At 38.7% G+C, this 20237-nt stretch overlaps 1 protein-coding gene across 4 annotated transcripts in view; it reads left to right on the forward strand.

The window, feature by feature from the left end:
• The window catches only part of LOC142038980 (protein FAM169B-like), a 40885-nt gene extending 21874 nt beyond the window's left edge, over positions 1-19011 (forward strand). For 2 of the 4 annotated variants that reach the window (XM_075045023.1, XM_075045024.1), the window contains exons 4-9: positions 1612-1697; positions 3294-3468; positions 10867-11049; positions 13422-13550; positions 17532-17608; positions 18629-19011. In XM_075045023.1, the coding sequence (XP_074901124.1) occupies positions 1612-1697; positions 3294-3468; positions 10867-11049; positions 13422-13550; positions 17532-17608; positions 18629-18850 (872 nt within the window). In that variant the 3' untranslated portion in view covers positions 18851-19011. The remainder of the gene's footprint in view (positions 1-1611; positions 1698-3293; positions 3469-10866; positions 11050-13421; positions 13551-17531; positions 17609-18628) is intronic. The other 2 variants (XM_075045025.1, XM_075045026.1) reach the window with 1 other exon arrangement.
• The last annotated feature ends 1226 nt before the right edge of the window (positions 19012-20237 follow it).

Raw genomic sequence — 20237 nt, forward strand, 5'->3', positions numbered from 1 at the left:
TATGAAACTCCCATGCAAGTAAGTGCATAATATTTAATGAATTGAATCTGGTGCTGTAAACAGGCATCTGCCCTTGCGTGCAATACTTCATTGTTAACCCAGTACACAAAGTGTAACGCTTTTTGGCACATGCTTTAATAATTTATTTGAAATATAAGTTAGCTAAGCGGAATCTCCAGCCTTAAAGCCGGTGGGAGCTGGTAGAGGCTGAAGCAAAAAGGGAAAACTGACCTGTGCGCATCAGTGACATTTGTATAACCTGAGGCTAAAACAGGTAAATGATGAGTCCTGTTAAAGCCATTTCACACCCTTGTGTGTGAATTTGAGTCTAACTCATAGACGGCTTTTAACTTTCTTACGTTTGTCTCTAGTTAGGTAGCTTAGAAAACCAGTAGATGGTGTACTCTCTTAGGGCTCAAGAGATGTGAACTCCATGCTGTTCTTAGCGACATACTTCCTATATTGTGTTTTATCTTTTGTCTAAAAATGGGGGTGCTAACTGCCCTATTTGAAGATAGTAAAGATATTGGTGTTCTTGAGCAATCCTGAAATTGTGGCCATGTACTTTCTTTAGGTAGATGTCACCACTGTATGGATAATAAAAATTGTTTTTGCTGAAATATTTGCTGCTTGATATATTGGGGGTCATAAATGATCAGATTTCTGTGTTCATTCTGAAACCTAATCTAAACCCTTAAAATCTATTCTCTATTCTTTGAAATGACCCCGTGTTAAAGCTTTTCTTTCTGAACAGGGCTTTGGAGCAATTTCAGTGTCACTGTTGCTGCTTCAGTCTTTCTCTTATAAATCTAATGGCAGGCAATGAATTCTGTAGATGAACATGTGAGTGTAGGGTTTAAATACTTGTTTCTGCATATGTCAAAGATTCAGGAAGGATGGGAAGAAGTAGGGTGCAAGTTTTGCATAACACCTACACAAGGACTTGTCTTACATGTAGGTTGGTCATACACTTTGCACTTAAGCAAAAGTCTATCTTACTTATGTGTGCATATGTCTGTCCTTTGTTGATAGAAACCTCTCTGCATGCATTTGAACTTCTGTGAATAAATGTCCATGTAGAGATTTAGGAGTCTGTATGCTAAAAGTATAGATATATAGAAATTCAGTCACATAGGCATCTGAAAAGCTATTTGATAAAGTGGATATGAAAACTTTTGTGTTTGACTTGCGTGGGTGCAAATATGGGCATGTAAGCATGTGGAGAGGGGAAAGTCTGAAAGAAACTTCAAAAATGTAACCTTTAGCTAGGTAGCGCTCTCTGTCCCAAATGCCGCTCAAACTTACTATGCTACTGAACAGATATTATGCAGGAAGTGCTTTGTTCATATGGCTCACAGGTTTTCACACCAAAATCACATCAATTCCTGAGAAAAATTATCTTCACTTGATGCCTCATGTGGTACTGAAAATTGGATATCAAGGGACACAGAGGTGAAATTGAAATACAATTGTTGTTCTGCTGTCTCACAGCAGATCAAACTGGAGTCAGCTGTAGGGAGAAGTAGATCTGAGACTGTTTGTGGAAAGGTTCAGAACAAACTTTGTATTTATTTGCAGGTAATGTGTTCCCCTGTCTTTTTCTTTTTGTAGTTTTGGCAGTTTATTTGAACCAGTGTTGGTGGCCTGTTGAAGATGTATTAAAGACGGCTGATCCTTCTAGAGATGGGCTAATTTCAGTAAGGATGCTATTTTAAACAGTTGCCTTTACCCTGGAACTTCCTGGCTAGAACAATCATATGTAATTGTCTCTGGTCTCCTATAGCTCATGCTTTATAACCTGGGGGATCTGGGCTATGTGGTTCACCAAGTACTTCACATGTCTCCCATTCACAATGACATGCACATTAATCCTCTCTAAACAGTTTTCTGCATGCATTTTATGATTAATTTGTGGGATTTATTTTGTTTTGTTTTTAGTTTACCCTCACTGCCTACTAAAGGAATAATCAGATAAACCAAATTACTACATTAGCAATAACTCTTCATGTTAGTGTTGCTTGACTGACTGATGGGAGGTGTTACTACCCTTTAGAACAACGCCTTATCTAGCTCGTTATGAATTTTTTTGCCTTGGGTAATGTTTATATTGTGTTCATTTTATGAAATGGCTGTTATTTAATAGTTTCTATATCTGTAATTCTTTTTCCCAATAAATAATCTTAGGATACAACTACTTTTTCGTAATTTGAGAGATTTGGGTAGCCTGTAGTGTGTTTTCAACTAAGAAATCTGATGCCTACTGCATATGAGATTTGTGTTGCCATGAGGTTGTTAAGTCAGTTCTGTTTCCTATCCAACCCTCTGTGTCCAGCTTTGGTCCTTAATGGTTCTGTTCCTTTATCATCTTTCCCTAATATCTGCCGTACATAGAGTTTAATTATTCACTGAATTAAGTAGGCTTTTTGTGGGTGACTGAACTGGAGGGAATTTGAGATACAAATCCTTGCAAGATAGAACTTGGGGCAGAAACACAGGCCTTCGGGCTTTCAAGCATCTGCTGTATCAACAGAGAATGAAAAAATACCTGAAAATAGAAAACTTGCCCCTTCTAGCTCATTGCTAAGAGGTAAGTTGTCATTATTTATGGAAATTCTCATTTTCTTTTTCAGCATTCATATAAAGCTTGTTGGCACCACTTTTTACCTTGATGACCAATATGATCTTGTTCCTTTATATTCCTCCATCTCCCTGTCCTGTTGGTTGTCTAGTAAGAAGCACAGCATAAAAACTAACTGTTCATGTTACACCTAGATTATAAGCTATTTGGGACAGACTGTATTTATTCTGTTTTGTATAGTGCCTACCTCAGTAAGGTCCTGACTCACTAAAGTTTTTTGATGCTGTGGCAAGACAGGTGATAGGGGAGAGGTGACCAGGATAACACAGTGAATCCTGTCTTTATTTCACTTCTGGGTAGGATTAGATTGCCTTGATCCTGTTTCCAAATCTGTGACTAGTTTGCTGTGACTACAATCAAGATACTTCTTTTCCTGCTGCTTTAGAATTCCTCTCTGTGACAACAGGAGATACGTCAAGCTTCATAAATTGTTACTAAATTATTCTATGCCCTCTGGATAGAGGGTGGAACACTGGGAAAAACTGTTTTTGTTATTCTGTCTGAATCAATTAATGAAGTATTTTCCCAAAATTAAGTGTACATGTTTCCTGACCTCCTCCATCCCAGCCCCTTTTAATTTGGAAGCCTTTTATGAAACACAAAATACTATTCTCTGCTTCATTTTTCTTTGGTCTGTTTTTGTTTGTTCTCTAAGGTCCAGACATTTCGAGAAAGGATTGTCCTCTTTGTTCTGAACTACATTATTTTCGGAATGCTGGAAGGGAGTTCAGCTAATGATGCATTCTTTCTACCTCACTCTGCCACCGAGTGTGCCAAGATACTCTGGAGAAATGGTGAGGCTGTTGCCTTTTACTCGGTCAAGATGAAAGGTAAGGTCATTTTAGAGACACATTTCCATTGGTTCCTAATAGTTAGAAATGTAATCCTTTTGTTTATCTTTCAGTATAAATAATCCTGGCTCTAATTTACATTTTTATATCAAATCTCTCTCAGAATGAATCTGGGGAACAAACCTTCCCAGAATTTGGAAGCCATCCATATTACTTTCATTTAACACAATGGTTCCAAACTCTATTCTCAGTTGCACTGAGTGATCTGAGGTACTGGCTTATCCCAATAAAATATATTTTAATGCAGCCAAGTAGAAGGTCGTACATCTAGGAACAAAGAATGCAGGGCCTACCCACAGAATGGAAGACTGCGTCCTGGAAAGAATGATACCTGAAAAAAGGAGTACAGTTCACAGTGGAAAACCAGTGTATCAGGAATGGATGGTGGCAAGAAGTGGCAATAACCTTGGATGTGTAAGAAGCAGTGGCTGGGTTGTGTAGAGGAAGGTGTGTGCACTTGATCAGTCCTGGAATGCTTTGTCCAGTTGTGGTACTCCCAGTTTAAAGGATGATTATTGATTTAATCATTAATTGATTAACTAGTATAGAAAAGAAACAAAATGTATTTGATTCTTTAGGGATACTCCCACCAGTATAAGCTTTAGCAAAGGTCTTTTATTAAATAGTGAGTTTGTATTAATGCAGGTACATTGCTGTTAACCAGTCTAGAGTGGAAAAGGCTTCATTAGAATAACTCTAGGTATGCAGTTGAGTATGTACCCCCATGTAGGAACTGGTTACCAGTCTGCGCTTAAGATTCATGGGTGTCATCTTGATACCAGCAGCTTAAATGTAGAGAAGTTGGTATCTTTGGAGGTAAATTATTGTTCAAGTCAGCAACCGGTAGCCATCTGTCCAAAAAGGGAGAATAAGAAACAGCTTGAGAGCTGTACAGGTATGGATTGCTTAGGATTCCAGAGGATAGTCTGAAGGTGCCGTTTCTGATAGACTCTCAAAGGCCAGCAGCAATAAGAGGTGTTCTGCTCTTCTGCTGCCTTGGGATATGCAAAATCCTTATTCACGCCAAGGTGTAGCTTGTACACCACTGTGCTGGTACAGTGCTACTGTACTATAATTGATGAATCAAGTCTCACTCTATAATAAAAGAATCTTGTAAATATCTGTGAATATGCTGGTGAACTGGTTTGTAATCAGCAAACACTTCAATTGCCATAGTACATTTTCCTTTAAGTCCATAAATATTTCTGAGCAAAGCTTTTGGAAAGAAACACTTGTATGGGCTGTAATGATTCATGCTTCAGTAAAATAAATTTGCACAGTAGTCTGTTATGGGTGGAGTATTAGCCAAGTTGAAACTGTTTCTGAGTAAGTTGAGAGTCACAGTTTGGTTTTAAACCAGGTCCACATAAAATACAAATTCTTCAAGTCCAGCTTTGTCAGCATCTGTCTCTTGTTGCCAGCGGTTTTTTTCTCTGGGCAGCTATATTTGTTAGTTTTTGGCCTGTGTCACAAATTACTGCAGTCTTTTGCCAAAGTCTTTTCGGGAAGCTTGAAACTGATTGTTTTTGCCCCTTTTTGCTATTTGCTGTATGCATTTAGAAAATAATTCCTTTTTCTGAAGTTCTGTGATTTCAATTTCATACCAGCCATGCTCTGGCTGATCCTATTCTCTCTACTTTCTAGGAGAGCCATGGATTTATTAGGCCCAAACCAGGCTAAGATAAATATCTTCTCTTAGAAGTTGTATTTCATATGGTTGTTTTAGATATTTTTTTTAACTTTTCTTTTTTTTTAATCATAATGCAAGTTCTTTTTCCTTTTACTGTCCTGGTCAGAACATTTAGTAGGGGCAGCTTAAGCACAGGACTTTACATTGTGCTGGACCTCTCTTACAGCTTCTGGTCCTAGGAAGAAACTATTTTCCTCTGTGCCCACCATGTGATTCAGATTCCCTTTACTTCCATGCTCTGCGATTACCTGGCCATTCTTTATAGTTTTGTTTTCTTCATTAGGTAATTGAGACTCTGATGCTGATGTTGTATTCAACTGTATTTCTCATCTGTGAATTTTCCATTATCTACGGTACAGCAAAAACCATGCTTCAGTGGAGCCAAATAAGCCAGAACAGATCTGTGGAGCATGGCTATTTCAAACATAAGTCATCTGGGTGAATCATGGAAAGGGTGACCAAGGAGGAGAGAGTCTGTTCTATCTTTGCTACAGATTTAGTGTGCCGTTATGCGAACTAAATTTTCAATGGACTTCAGTGATTCTAATTAACTATCTTGGCAATGTTGTAAAGTCATTTCCATTTGCCAGTTCCTAGGTGGCCTGTACAAAGTGAACTTGGTAATTTTGGTCCAGTTCCACACATCCATCCATCCATCTTAACTGGATCTCTTTTGATAGTCTAGCTAAAGAGGGACAGATGGTCTTGAGCACCCGCCTTGCTCAGAGATGTAGTAACTGCAAGTCAAGGTTTTGAGACAATTTGGCAACTACTGACACTGGCCATCCTGCACCTGTTGTGTAGATAAACAGAAGACTCATTCTTCAAGGCTATCACTTTTCATGAGCATTAGACACCTTAATTAAAACAAAATTTATTCATGACTACACAGATCATCAACCTAGCCTCTCTGGTATGTGCCTATTCCTGTCCAATGACAGGCATGCAGCATTTACCACTGGGTATACTAAAGATTGATGAGACATACTAAGCCACTAATGAGGCTGATAAGACACTTTGTCACGTGCCAAGATAAATGTCTCCAATTTTATCTATGTCAGCGGCTTCCATATTAGACAGCTGAGGAGTTAGACCTCACTGAATGTAGCTACTTAAAGGTACAACACGAAATGACAGTTCCCTGTCCCTGTACCTTTTGTTGCAGACAGCAACCTGAATATGAAATATTTTGCAGAAAGCCTTCATATAGATACTTTGGTTTTGAGATATGTTTTATGTTCTTTTAAGTATTTTTATCAGATTTTTTTCTTAGCATGTTCTAAATCTGTGTGAAAACCTCAAAAAGAATGTTTTGTGTAGTGATATAGGATTAATGATTATGGTTACTGACACTATTTTTTGTGCAGCGAGACCTTGTAATTCCCTGAAAGTTTTTCTTTTTTATTTACTGAGGACTAGTAATTACTGAAAATGGACTTTTACCACCTTCACATAAATGTCAGGAGAATGTAGAAAATTCATAGTGCAAATAAATCAGTAAGGAAGTTGGAGGATGCTATGAGCCAGGAGTGTCTTAGTCCCTTTAAGAATAAAAGAGAACAAACCTCATTTTTTATATACAGCTTTTTTTTTTTTTCCCCCTACTGTTAATGTATTACTGTTACTATAACACACAGGAGCAGCCCAGTTGCAGACCAAGCTGTCTGCGGTACAAAAAGCAAAGGAGTCAGATTGTCAAAGCTTGTCCCTTCCCCAGTTCGCTGTGTCCCTTTTGTCAGATCTTAGTAGTAGAAGTGTGGAGAAAGATGGTGTTCTCTGTGATGTGAGTCAAACCACCCTTAACAAAATTGGGTCCTCTGAGAAGGCTGTAAAACATGCAGTTGATCCAGGAGTAAATGCATTGTTGGCTTCTCATTCATTCTTTAGAGATGCTCCATAAATCACAGTTTGGGAACACCTGACTGCAAAAACTCTAAGCTGATATAAAGTAGGCAGCAAAGCAACTGTGGCCCAGTCTCTGCTTTTTGCTACCCCAGAGCCTTAGACAGTGGTCTTTGCAAGTGGCTACCCAAGCTAAAATCCATTTCACGCCCCTCTTCATATCAGCGTTCGCAAATTTCTTTTAATACTTTGGTGGTCCAGGTTGTATTCTCTACAAATAAATTCCTGAAAGATAATAGGATTTTATTTTTCACTGATTATATACATTTATTTTAGAAAAAAAATTAAATCAGAATTGAAGTTAACCTGACAGACAATAAGCTGAAATCTTGTTGGATAATTGCTTTTGTCTCCCTCTGTTTTCTAGCAATAATATTTTTAATGTGCATATCTAGGCAGACTGAAGGTTCTGGCTGTAATAAAAATTAAATGACTACATACCAGTCAAGACATGAATTCATTTAATTTTATTGAAGCCAGAACCTTTGTTCCTCTTCTCACATACAAACTCACACAATGGGTTGACCTTGGGTTCTATTCAGCAGAAATATTCCCCACCCTTTACACAAGTACTGAGCCTGCTTAAGGCCTGTCCAAACATGTGAGTGCCAAGCCAACTTGTTCAGCAGGGAAATAGTCAGTGTGCACAACCTTGTTTTGTTTGGGTCTGTTGGATGTGGGGACTGGATTGTTTTTTTTTCTGGTTTGTGGCTCTTTGGGAATGCTAATGGGTGTCTGCTTTCCTGCCCTTGTAATATCTGTTTACCATTTTGCTGGCTCATAAGTTGGTCATTTGGCACTCGTGACCTAACCAAACAGATCAAAGGCTTTCAAAGGGCAGACTGTATGAATACTTCCATCTCCATCGCCAATGCCCTTATTTTCCCTGTCTCCTCCCTCACCTCAAAACTTAGTCTCTTTGTGTGTTTCAACAATGAAACAAACCTCTGAACCAAATATGTGAGAGCCTAGTGGTCACCTGTGGGCCACCATTAGCTTATGGTAACCTCTTTGCTATTGGATGGGAACTAGAGACAAAGTGGCCTTTGTTCCAAAGGTTGGTTTGTTTGTTTATTTAGTTTCAAATGGCTGTGGGCTATGACTTCTAATATGTTTCCCAGGGACAAGGTGAAGAATGGCTTCTTGGTTTCTTTATTTACAGTGCCTTAAACATTACAAGTTTTTGTTGTCTTCTCAACACAAAATTAGGAGCACAGACATAAATCACTTGGCTCCTGGGATTGCTGTACTGCAGTCTCATCAGGATTTATAGGAGACAGACTATATGAGGTAGTAATAAACTTATAAGGACCCTTGCAACATGAAGGAATTCTTAAAGCTATTGATTTCATAAGGAAAAGTTTGTCCCTTTCTTAGAACGTATGGTGCAACACTGCTGGAATCCAACATCTCTGTTGGGCTGGCAGCTAACAATGGGACTGGGGATATACTCAATTTTTTGGCTCATGAAAAAAGGGTAACTACCCATCATGTGTTACAAATATTGAAAGGTTATAAACACCACCACAAATCATCCTTTTCCAACAATGTGTTTGAACACGTGTTTGAAGTTAAGCATGCACTTTGATTAAGCAGGGGCAGACCAAGCCTGGATATGAATTGATTGGTTATGTAGTTACATACTCTTGTTGTATGGCTGAGTATGTGTGATGTGGATTCTTGCTAAATGAAGAGCTACAGCCTTGACAAATCAGGGTCTAGAATTAAATATAGTCACGTATGCTTTGCTGAATTGTCATCCTAGAAAAGAGAGTAATCAAAGTCAGGCCTGGCAACTATCAGCAAAAGGCACTAGACACCAACTCAAGGAACCGAAGCAGACCTCAGTTTAAGATAGCTGTGGGGTTGTGATAAAGAAAAAAATGGTTCTATTATGTAAAAGTCTTATACTGGAATTTAGGAACAGCCATTCAATAGGAGATCTGTGAAACTGTGAAATAGGTCTTAAGTGAAGCAATGAAAGTTTCATGTGTCAAGACACTGAAAACTAGACTGAGTGGTACACTAGTAAGTGGTAAGAAAGAAAACCAAGAAGGTCTTGATGAGATTTAAGCAACAAATTAAGAAAATTTTATCTTTTTCTTTTAAAGGCCTGGATATCCATTTCTATTTAAATTGCCATGTACCAGCATAGAAGCAGCATAAAATCTTTATAAATATTTTCTAACAATGAAAATAAATCAGCAAGATGTTTCTATGGTGACCTTATCCTATATGTAGGGAGTTGGTGAACTGATGTTGGTCATTCATTTCAGGGTTGAATGCTTATGCTAAGTAGTTTGAGGTTCTGTCTTTATGGTATTGTGCACTGAATGGAAGTTGTACAGTGAATTGCTAATGTACCTCCTGCAATAGGACCCTAAGTTGTTTAGGGTGACACTACAATTTTGGACCCTGAATGTCTGTTCTTAATCAACTTTCTCTTGACTCCAGTTTGAGTTTACCATACATGATTGCAAAATAAAACCCTTGGTTCTAATTTTTTTTTGACAGTTTTCACTGAGGACTGAGTTTTAATAGTTTGGAGGCTTATACTTGAGTCTGTATTTTGTCCACATATAAAGCATTATGTCATGTCCCCATGATTTCAAGTGACTGACTTAATGTGTTTATTAGCAAGGACTGTCCTTGAGTGAAAACCCTAGTTTAACACTGATAGTAGCAGTTCAAGCAATGAACTAGAAGCAGGTACATGTGTGATAAATTACCACTCAGTAGAAATTGAGTGACTTACAAAGGCGCACTTACAGTATTTTCTTAAAATGCTCTACTCATTTGTTTATGACTTTATACCCAAGTGCCTTAATTAGTGTCTATACTCATCAAGTGATGGACTTCCTTTCCTCTGGCCCAGAGTCACCGTGAGCATGAGCAGTTAGGGATCTGTTTCCAGTTTCAGGTGGAGCAACCCCAACACTTCTTGTGTGGTTCTCTTACCAACAAAGGGTTGAAGATGACTGCTGAGTATGTGTTGACAGATAACTGAACGAAATATTCTTTTGTACAGTTGTCTGTGGAATTTACTGAACTAGAAGATCAAAGACTGAATATGGATTAAGAGGGTTGTATAACTTTCTGACCAGTAAAAGTCAGAAAGGAGGTGTAAATGATGGGGCCAGTCAAGTTTCATACTTAGGAGTATTATCACACCATTTGGGAATGCACAACAGCAATGTATGCAGAGGCCAAGAGAGCCTCTCTTCTCTCCCTGCAGACATTATGAAATTGTTAGCTTCAACAGTATTGGGAGTTTTCTCTGGAAGCCTTCTTCACTGTCCAGCTGCATCAGGCAATATGGACCTTCTGAGTATTTAGATCATGCTGCATTGTGTGGTTCAGTGTATTTCATGAAAAGAATTTGTGGGGTGATTTACCAGAATAGCCAAAAGCTAAAGGAATATACTGAGATTACATTCAGAATAATGATGCCTCTTCGGGTATAGCCCAGTTATATCTTTTAAGTGAACTTTCCTACATACATTGCCTGTGTACCTAGATGGTCTGATTATGAAGAATTTGAGTCTGGAAAATACTGTGGTGAGATCTTTAAACCACATGTTAAGCAGGTCCTCTCAGTTTGATGGCACAAATCTTCCTCCTGGAAAGTGTTTTACTGTCTATGCAAATGCACTTCAGTTGGGGTCATCCTCATAGCCCATGGAAAGGTATCAGGGCAGTATTTGTGGCTAGAATCACACAGCAGTTAGTGCAGCAATACTGGTTTTGTTTTCAAATTAATGTATTTTTTTACTGTCTGCTTTCAGGGAGCCTATGTGATGGTACAACCAGTCAATGTTACTTGCTGCCGGTTTTGGATACTATATTCGTCCGGAGAAAGTACAGAAGAGATGGCCTAGGGATGAAAATGCTGCATGATTTCTGTCAGTCTTTCATGGCTGAGGATGCCTTGGGGATCAGCTGCCCTATTTCTGCTGCCATGTATCAAGGTAAATCATTTGATGTGGAAATGTTAGGTAAGGGTTATGTATAATGTATAAATTTCAATATGGTCTTGGTAGGTTTTTCTTAACTATATAGGAGTTCAGTGCACTTGTCTGAACTGAACTGTTGTTAGCGTGCAAATGGTTACTTTTCTCGAGACATCTGGAATTTCCTGTAGCAAGGTAGGCCAATATTTATCTAAGACAATGAGAAGCATAGAAATCATACTGTATGTTTGACATTTTGCATTCTTATCTCACTCTTAGAAATAGAACTGTGTCATTGTCCTAGACAGTGACTTACCCATTTTATTTCACACCACAGGGAAAAGAATTATAAGATGTTGTCAAGCCTACACTATGCACATAATGCTCTTGTAGATACTGCATTTGTAAGAAATTAGATTTAATAAGCCATATACCTAGGCTCTGCTCATTCATCCAGTCACATCACTTCGTGTTTCATATTGACTGTCTTTGAACATTTGTCACTTTTAGAAGATCACTAAGTAGTTATACGTCTTCTCTGTGTTCAGGTCGAAGTTCTGGTTTTGCTAGTAAAATTTGCAGAAAATATCTGTGCTCACATTATTTATAAAACTGTTTTCTTTAGAAAAGCATTTTTTCCTAAAGTTGCTCTCTGTATGGTATACAGTCTTTTCTGTCATTTTTTGGAAGATGTTTCTATTCACTTATGACTTTACAGCCATTTCCTAATAAGTGTCAACAAAATTTTGACTATATCTGTTCTTTCTCTTGGTCAATATGTGCCATTGAATGTATGCAAATATACCTCAATGTATACAAATGTACCCCATGAGTTTCTGAGGTACTACTACTTCTAAATTCAGGAAGGAATAGTATTGACAACATTCTTTCTCTGCTCCCAATAATATCCATTTTTCCTATGGCAAGCATCAATGGGTTAGACATTATGGATCATAAAACTGCATTGTTTATGTGTTAACACTAGTGATATATTGTAAGACTATACTTTCATCTTAATTAAGTTTAGAGCTAATAGTGAATAAATTTGACTTATATCATGTTCTAATTAGGTTTTCTGGGTCCTACTTTTATAAAAATACTAATGCTGTAAATTTAAATTTTGAGTATATTGAAGTCACTGCCTGTTTTTAATTTTATTGGAACCACACTCTCATACTTTGACAAAAGAATGCAACCCTTTAAATCGCTGTACTAAATGTGCACAGTTTTCACTAGGATGTTATTTAATGTGCTATAGAGACCTAAAAGCAAGTAAAAAGCCATTTAGCAGATATGTCTATTTTGGCATATGTGTTATTTTCAGTAGCATTTATTGAAATGTTTAATTTAGTTTGGATATCCTTCAATAAAATTAATGACATCGATCTGCTCATTACTGTAAGGCAAATGTTTACATACCAGAATTCGGGTTTTTGCTTTGACATCCCATTGTTAAACTCAACTGAATGTTGAAGATAAATTACCCATTCTGTAGTATCATGAGCTACAATGGACAGAGGAGAGCATGAAAATAATTTTGTTGTCTACAGATTGCTGTCTTAGTACAGCTGATGGAACTGATAGAATGGTGGTTAAGGAAAGTTTAAAAATCCCCTTTAAATTTGTGGAACAGTTTGTCCTACAACATAGGCCTCCTCTACAGATTTCAGTTTGATAACATACCCAAACCTAAATTTGATTGTTTATCCAAATTATATTAATGTTCAGTATGTATTGACAATGATGGGAATCTGTGGAATATGGTTTCTAAAGGTGACCATACATCTAATACAGGTACCCCTGTTATTCCTCTGTTAGTTCTTCCTGTTTCCTGTTTTCCACACCCAAAGAAGTAAATGAACTCCAGCAACAGAGTATAGGGTAGCAGTAGTAAAATGGAGGATGGTATTGGCCTAAGAACAAACTGATAGAAAGGTTTTGTTTATAAATAGAAATTAGAGTAGCATTCTTAATGGTTAAAGCTGGAAGATACTGAAACACCTTTAATTTCAGAGTAGTGAGGGTGAAAAAACCCTTACTGCTGTTAGTGTAAAACCTGCTAAGTGTCTGGAGATAGTTCTGTGATGCAGTGCCAGAAGAAGGTGGCTCAGTAAGTCATTTTAAGTCCTGTGTTTCTGTGCTCACAAGGAAGTAATCTAGACTGAAGCAGATGGACAGGATTCACTTGTGAGTGTTCAGGTCATTCCACACAGACTTTTCCTAAAACCCCCAGCTAAAAGAAAAAAAAGGAAGATGAGAAGAGACAAGAAAATATTTCCAAAGGAACTAATGAAAGTAGGTCTGAGAGAATGTCGGGGATAGAATACACTCCCTCTTCCACTGCACTTTTCACTCATTCATGCTTTTACCCCTTGGTTTCCCCTACTCAGTTTGCCAGAAATTCTTGCAGACTTATCCCAAGGAGCAGAAGCGACTGTGGGAGGTGGAAGCACCAGGAGATTGGAGCCAGCGAGTGAATATCTGGTTAAAAATTCAGATGGAGTCATCCCCTTCAGGAAGTGAGTTAAAATAAACAGTGTGAACTTGGCCATGTTAGTTATATAAAGATAAGAAATAAAATCAAGGGTTAGGTTGTGATAACAGATAGGTGGTTTCTCTGTTGTTTGCAAATGCAGAAAATACTGAGTGTGCAGTCCAGTTCACTGGTCTTTTCCCAGTAAACAGGACAATTCTTAGAAATTTTGAGGTAATGAAATTGAACTACAGAGCTTCTGAGAGATACTGAACAAAGCATGGTCTTGGCATGAAGTGGCTGTAACTCCCATTGCAGTGCACTTACAGCAGGGTAGAAGTTAGCCCAAAAAATTCCTGTTGCACAACGCGATGTCTGGGTTATAGAGAGGGGGTTTCTCTTTGAAATTATTACAAAGAAGAAATTTGAATTGCCAATGGGCAATGTGTTTAATTACCTTCAAATTGCTGCCAATACCATTCTTGGATGAAAACAAACATTTTCACTATGGCTTTTGGAAGATTCAGAGTGCCCTCCTACAGGGTAAATCCTTCTTGCTGGGAGCATTTTCTGCCTACTTCACAAAAGATAGCACCAGAGTAGGAAAACCTTTTGACAATTCATACAGGGATCTTGTTGATGTAATCTGTTCAGCTGGCTTGAGTGTCCAGACAGGTCCCTCTGCTGCAGGCACACAAGCCGTGATAAGCATTAGGTTCCAAAAGGACGCACATTGTCTCTTCCTGGAAGTGCAGCAAGGAGTGCTGCAGAGCAAATTGCTCCCATGCCATCCCACATCCATCCTGCTTTCTATTGGCTTGGGGACCTTCAGTTGAGACATTGTGTTTCATCTTGTCTGCAGCACCCCATGGGAGAGTTAAGTCAGAATTTAGCCCTAGGCTGGGTTTCTCTCTGAAGCCATTATATTTATGTTCCTCGTGCTTTAAACCAACAAAAACTGGTGTTGCTCTTTCCTTTAATCCATCTTGCTAAGTTCAGTTTATTAATGGCAATTGAAGAGAACTGTGATCAGATCAGCAAACAGAAAGTGTATCCTGGAGGAGGGTATACTTTCTTTTTTCTTCTTTTTGCCATCTTCTACAAAAACAAACAAAGGAAGAGAAACAACCCAAAACATGGGTAAATATAATTCCACGAGAGTTGCTGTCAGTAAAAAATACACATGAGGCCTGGGAACTGCCTTGGCCAGTTCTGCACATAAATGAGATATCTCGTATCTAGAAAAAGAGGAAGGAGGGAAAGTATAAACCAGAAATGGGTGTGTGTTTGTGTTTATATATATTTATATGGATTGTGAATTGCAATGTGATCTTTATAGTGGAAGTAAGCAGAAGCAAGTGAATTTGGCACTAAAATGTATAATAAAAATCTGCTTTTTAAATTATATTCTCCACTCTGGTGCACAGCTCACTGGGCATCACTTTCTTTTACACCGAATATGCTGAACAGGCTTTATTTCATCCATCTTCAGTGGAAAATCAACCCACTGTAAAAACAGTATTTAAAACAGTGTGTAATACATTTATTATGTCTGTTTTACATATGGAACCTACTTGTGTGCTTCTTGTGCTTGCATATTATGCAGCCAGGGAAATACCAAGGGAGAGTGCAGGACAGATAATGCCTGCTAAAACTAGGGGAGAGTTCCCGTGGTTTTGCTTTGTCCTAAAGGCCGCATTACTCCTGCATAGCTCTGTCTGATAGCTGGTGAGGAAATAGCAAGAGAATTTTCCACGGGTTCATGCTATCTGTTAGGAGTAGATAAAGCAGAAACATTTTCTGAGTGCAAGAATCCTTTATCATCTGACCTAGTGTGCTGCTTACCATACGTGTAAAGAGAAGCTTGTGTTTCCAGAGTTCTTGTATAGGGACACAGAGAGGAAAATGATGTGGCATAGAATGGAAACCACTGGAGTTGTACACTTATGTGTTCCATACACACACAATCATTTAGATTTTCTGCAAATTTGCAGACGACACCAAGCTAAGTGGTGTGGTTGACACACCTGAGGGACAAGATGCCATCCAGGGGGACCTGGACAAGCTCAAAAAATGGGCCTATGTGAACCTCATGAGGTCCAATAAGGCCAAGTGCAAGGTTCTGCACCTGGGTTGGGGCAATCCCTGGTATCAATACAGGCTGGGGGATGAAGGGATTCAGAGCCACCCTGCTGAGAAGGTCTTGGGGATACTGGTGGATGAAAAGCTGGACATGAGCCAGCAATGTGCGCTCGCAGCCCAGAAAGCCAACCGTATCCTGGGCTGCACCAAAAGAAGTGTGGCCAGCAAGTCTAGGGAGGTGATTCTGCCCCTCTGCTCTGGTGAGACCCCACCTGCAGTACTGCGTTCAGCTCTGGAGCCCTCGGCACAGGAAAGATATAGACCTGTTGGATTGGGTCCAGAGGAGGGCCACAAAAATGATCAGAGGGATGGTACACCTCTGGTATGAAGAAAGGTTGAAAGAGTTGAGGTTGTTCAGCCTGGAGAAGAGAAGGCTTCGGGGACACCTCATTGCAGCTTTTCAGTGCTTAAAGGGGGCCTATAAGAAAGATGGGGACAAACTTTTTAGCAGGGCCTGTTGCGATAGGATAAGGCGTAATGGTTTCAAACTAAAAGAGGGTAGATTTAGACTGGATATAAGGAAGGAATTTTTTACAATGAGGGTGGTGAAACATTGGAACAGGTTGCCCAGAGAGGTGGTAGATGCACCATCCCTGCAAACATTCGAGGTCAGGTTGGACGGGGCTTTGAGAAACCTGATCTAGCTGAAGATGTCCCTGGTCGTTGCAGGGGGGTTGGACTAGATGACCTTTAAAGGTCCCTTCCAACCCAAACTATTCTATGATTCTATGATTCTATCTTTAGGGCGTCACTTGGGAACACAGTGCTTCATTCCTACTTGCTCTGTTATGTAGAAAGCAAAACACAATGTAATTCAATATTGTCAGCTCCAATCTGGATCTATGGCAACAACTATGAAAATAGACAAGTCTTATTCTCCTCTGATTTCTTAGATCCCCATTGACATTTGCAATGCTATATTTTGGAACAAAATTATTGAGAAGAAAAATTGAAAATTATGCTCGTATTACACCCCCCCCCCAGCACTCAGGCTTGAATACTATTAATGTTGTTGTAAGAATTCTGCAATCACAGATACTCTGAAAAAGGTTTCTATAACCCTGAGACCAGAATTTTGAATTTTGCAAGGTTATGTTGTGGCATCTAGTGGGAGTACGGGTAAACTGCAGCACTGCGTTTACTGCAACTGATACTTCAGTTTGGATGTGCACAGATATATATATTTCGGTCTCCATGTGTACATATATCTATAAAAATAAAGCTCTTTAGCATATTGTCACACATAGCTGCAATCATTCATTCTGAATTAATTCCTATTGTTTCAAAAATGGAGAGATTTATTTACAACAAATAGTCTCAGTAACAGGAACACAGTGACATTTCTCTTCTGGGGCTGACTGGAGGAACAGAAATTATTTAATATGATTTGGTCCTAGTTGCTAAATCTACCAGGCAGTGAAATGAGCTGTTTTTGAAGTAGTTTAGTAATATACATAAAGCATGTAAATGTGAAGATAATGCAAAAAATAAGCAGACCGAGCAAGAGTTAAAATCAATTTCAAATGACTGCTTATAATCCTTTATCTGAATTGATCAGAGTATCTGCATTTTCTGAAAGGGAGGAAGGGATATGGGTTTTCTGGGTGTAAGAGATGAATGGATTATCTATTTAGCAGAACTTTCAAGCTAAGAAAGACCCAGAGACATTTTGTTTCCAGTACAGTTGTTGACCTTGGTCTTTTGTGGTAGTGTCGTCAGGCACCCTGGTTTGGTTAATTGACAAAGCAAGGCAAGAGGGTTGAAGGTAGCATTCAGGTGGCTTTTTCTGGTGTGTTTTTTAAATGAAAATTGCCATGGAAGTCTGCTAACATTTTTTCCTTTTTAATCTCTTTCTGGGGCAAAACTATTTACCCCATTTCTCTAGAGGCTGAAGTGAGCTCTCACATAGAAAATGCTCAAACCAGTAAACCCAGACAATCAGATGTGGACCAGATGAATGAGGTACAGTGACTAATTTGCTATTTTATGACTTTCTTTTTCATTGGTGGCCTTTTGCCCTTTTAGTGAAGTAGTGAGGTTTAAATATGAGAGTCCATCACAGACAAGTACAGGTGTTTTTTTACTCCTGACTCATAGGTTTATGTGGGTAATCATAGTTGTATAATATATATATATGTACACGTATAATTGATTCATATAGCTAATTTACATAGCTGTTGTAGTTTGAGAGGCTAAAGACTACAGGATAGTTTTCGCTAAATGTTTTAGTTTGATCCTTACCGAGATAAGGGAAGTGTAACTAAGCTGGCATACAGGAAATTTCAAGGTTTGCATATGCAATGGCTTTCTGAACTGAACTGTGATTTTTCCTGTGCCTATACATGGGCTTGAGTGTGACACCTTAAGAATGCGTAAGCCAAGCTCTTTACTGTCCTAATTATTTTATCCCACTACTGAGCTGCAGATCTGACTGTGCTTAGCTTTTTGCAGGATGAAGGCCTAAAACAAGCTGAGAGGTTTGAATGAAGCCTAAATCTATTTAGGGGTACATGTATTTGAGAAAACAAATCAGACTAATGAAGCTTTTTCAAGTAATAAAGAAAAAGGAGAGACGAGTGGAAGCAAAACAAAGAGCTGTAGGGGTTGTTTCCCCAGCACATTTTGGTTGCTGCACAATTAAATCAGTTTGTTTTCTTCAGACGTGGGTCTCCTGGGGGAGCTATGACAGCACTGGCCCCTGTGGTCCACGCTCTTGCGTTATGTGCTGTGGTCATGGCTTCATAGCCCACCCAGCCAGATCAAGGCTCTGTGTACTCCCAGTTTTCTTTGTGCTGACACTTCTGGGAACTCAGGCAGAGCAGCAGGAGTGAAGCTGTTCTATACAAACAATGCAGCTAAGTTTCTTGCCTTGCACGTTTATGGTGGTCTTGGTTGACAGTGGCATTTTGTATTAGGATCAAGTCACAGTTGATGTTGTTTGTGTATAATTTGGTGTTCCCTCTGTCTTGGTTCTAATTTCAGAGCATTGAATATATTCCTGGTGTTGGGAAAGTGGCAGGAGGTGACACAGCAAAAAAAGATGACACAGCAACAGCAGGGACTCTAAACTCACGGGGTCCTGAACAAGAGGACTTAGAACAAGGTGCAAGCAATACTCAGCAATGCAAAGGATTCAGAAAAAGAGCAGGCCCCGGGGGCTTAGTTGGAGACAAGGCCACCAAACAATTTAGAATTATGCCATAATTGCATTTTCAAAAATCAGCAAAATCTCAGTATGGTCTTAAAAATTGTAATTGACCGTTCATAATTTGTAACGCTGGAGAGATTTCTTAAGGTAAGATACAATTTTTTTTGCAAGACACATGTTCTCCATCTTGTGTTTTGTTTTAAATAAAGCTTTTGTTTGCTAATTGTCCTTTTCGTTTTCTTCTCACCAAGTAATTAAGTAGTAGTTGAGCCTAGTTATTTCCCAGCTCTGAAAAGATTTTATTGGATTGCATGAGATGACCAAAAGGGAATAATTGGAGGGCTTGTAGATACTGATGTAAGAAGATATTTCTATGGAAACCACATCCTGCATTATGGACGAGAGATACCACAACACACGTTAGTATCAGAATGACAGCTGTAACCTTCCTTTCAAAGCAAACAATTGATCTTGAATTGCTTTAATTTGAGCTTTTCTAGCAGAAAAATCTCCCCTAAACCCTGTGGTAGACAGGATGGCATACAAACTCCATTAATGCAGAAGAAGTTTGGTACAGTGAAGAAGAGTGAGCAAGCTAAAGGCCTTAAACTGCCTTTAAATTCAGGCACTGTGATCATGCTATGTGTGAGTTCAGGGTGTTGAACTTTGTGTACATTACATATTGCACGTTTTATTTCCTGTAGGCTTTTTCCTAATGTTTTGCATTTGATTAACTTGGAATTATGTTATGGCTTGGTAAAGAAATTTAGTTCTTTCACTACAAGCTCGTTATGTATTAGAATTTTTTTTTTTTTTTAGTGGGGAATTTCTAAAGCTTGAATGTTGTATTAATGATTACAGGTGAAACTCTTAAGGATCAGGTATTTAGTCCAGTGGCAGAAGACTTTGCAAAGAGGTAGGCTCAGTGGTGAACAGCAGTAGGGTCTTGATGAACCTGAATAGATCCAGCAGCCTGTAATTCTTGTGTGGGTGCCTTGGAACAAGGAGAGTTAGCTGTTTCTTTCCAAAAACTAATCCAGCATTTCCAGGGAGACAGTTCTATAGGCAGGCATTGTAGGTACACTGTAGGGATGTGTATTTTTCCTCCTGTGCAGCATAATTTCTCACACAGAGTGCTGTCACCCTGTTTTTATTTAAGGTCATGATTTAACATAGCATTTATTCACGTATCCAAGTAACTCCTCCCCTGTTGAGCTGCTCAGTAAACTATATGCCTGAGACATATCAAAATCAGACCTTTCTAGGCATCTCTTTAAAAAAAAAAATAAAAAAAAAAAATCTATAATTAGAACTTAGAAGTTTTTGCCAAGAGGATTAAAACACTGAATTGCGTGCCAGCCTGAATCATGTTGCTATGGTTCTCTTGTCTCAAAGAGAATGCATTTAGGACTAACTTTATAATCAGTTGATCTTCAGGTTGTT

This window comes from Buteo buteo, chromosome 13 (assembly GCF_964188355.1).
Source record: "Buteo buteo chromosome 13, bButBut1.hap1.1, whole genome shotgun sequence".
NCBI lineage: Eukaryota > Metazoa > Chordata > Aves > Accipitriformes > Accipitridae > Buteo > Buteo buteo.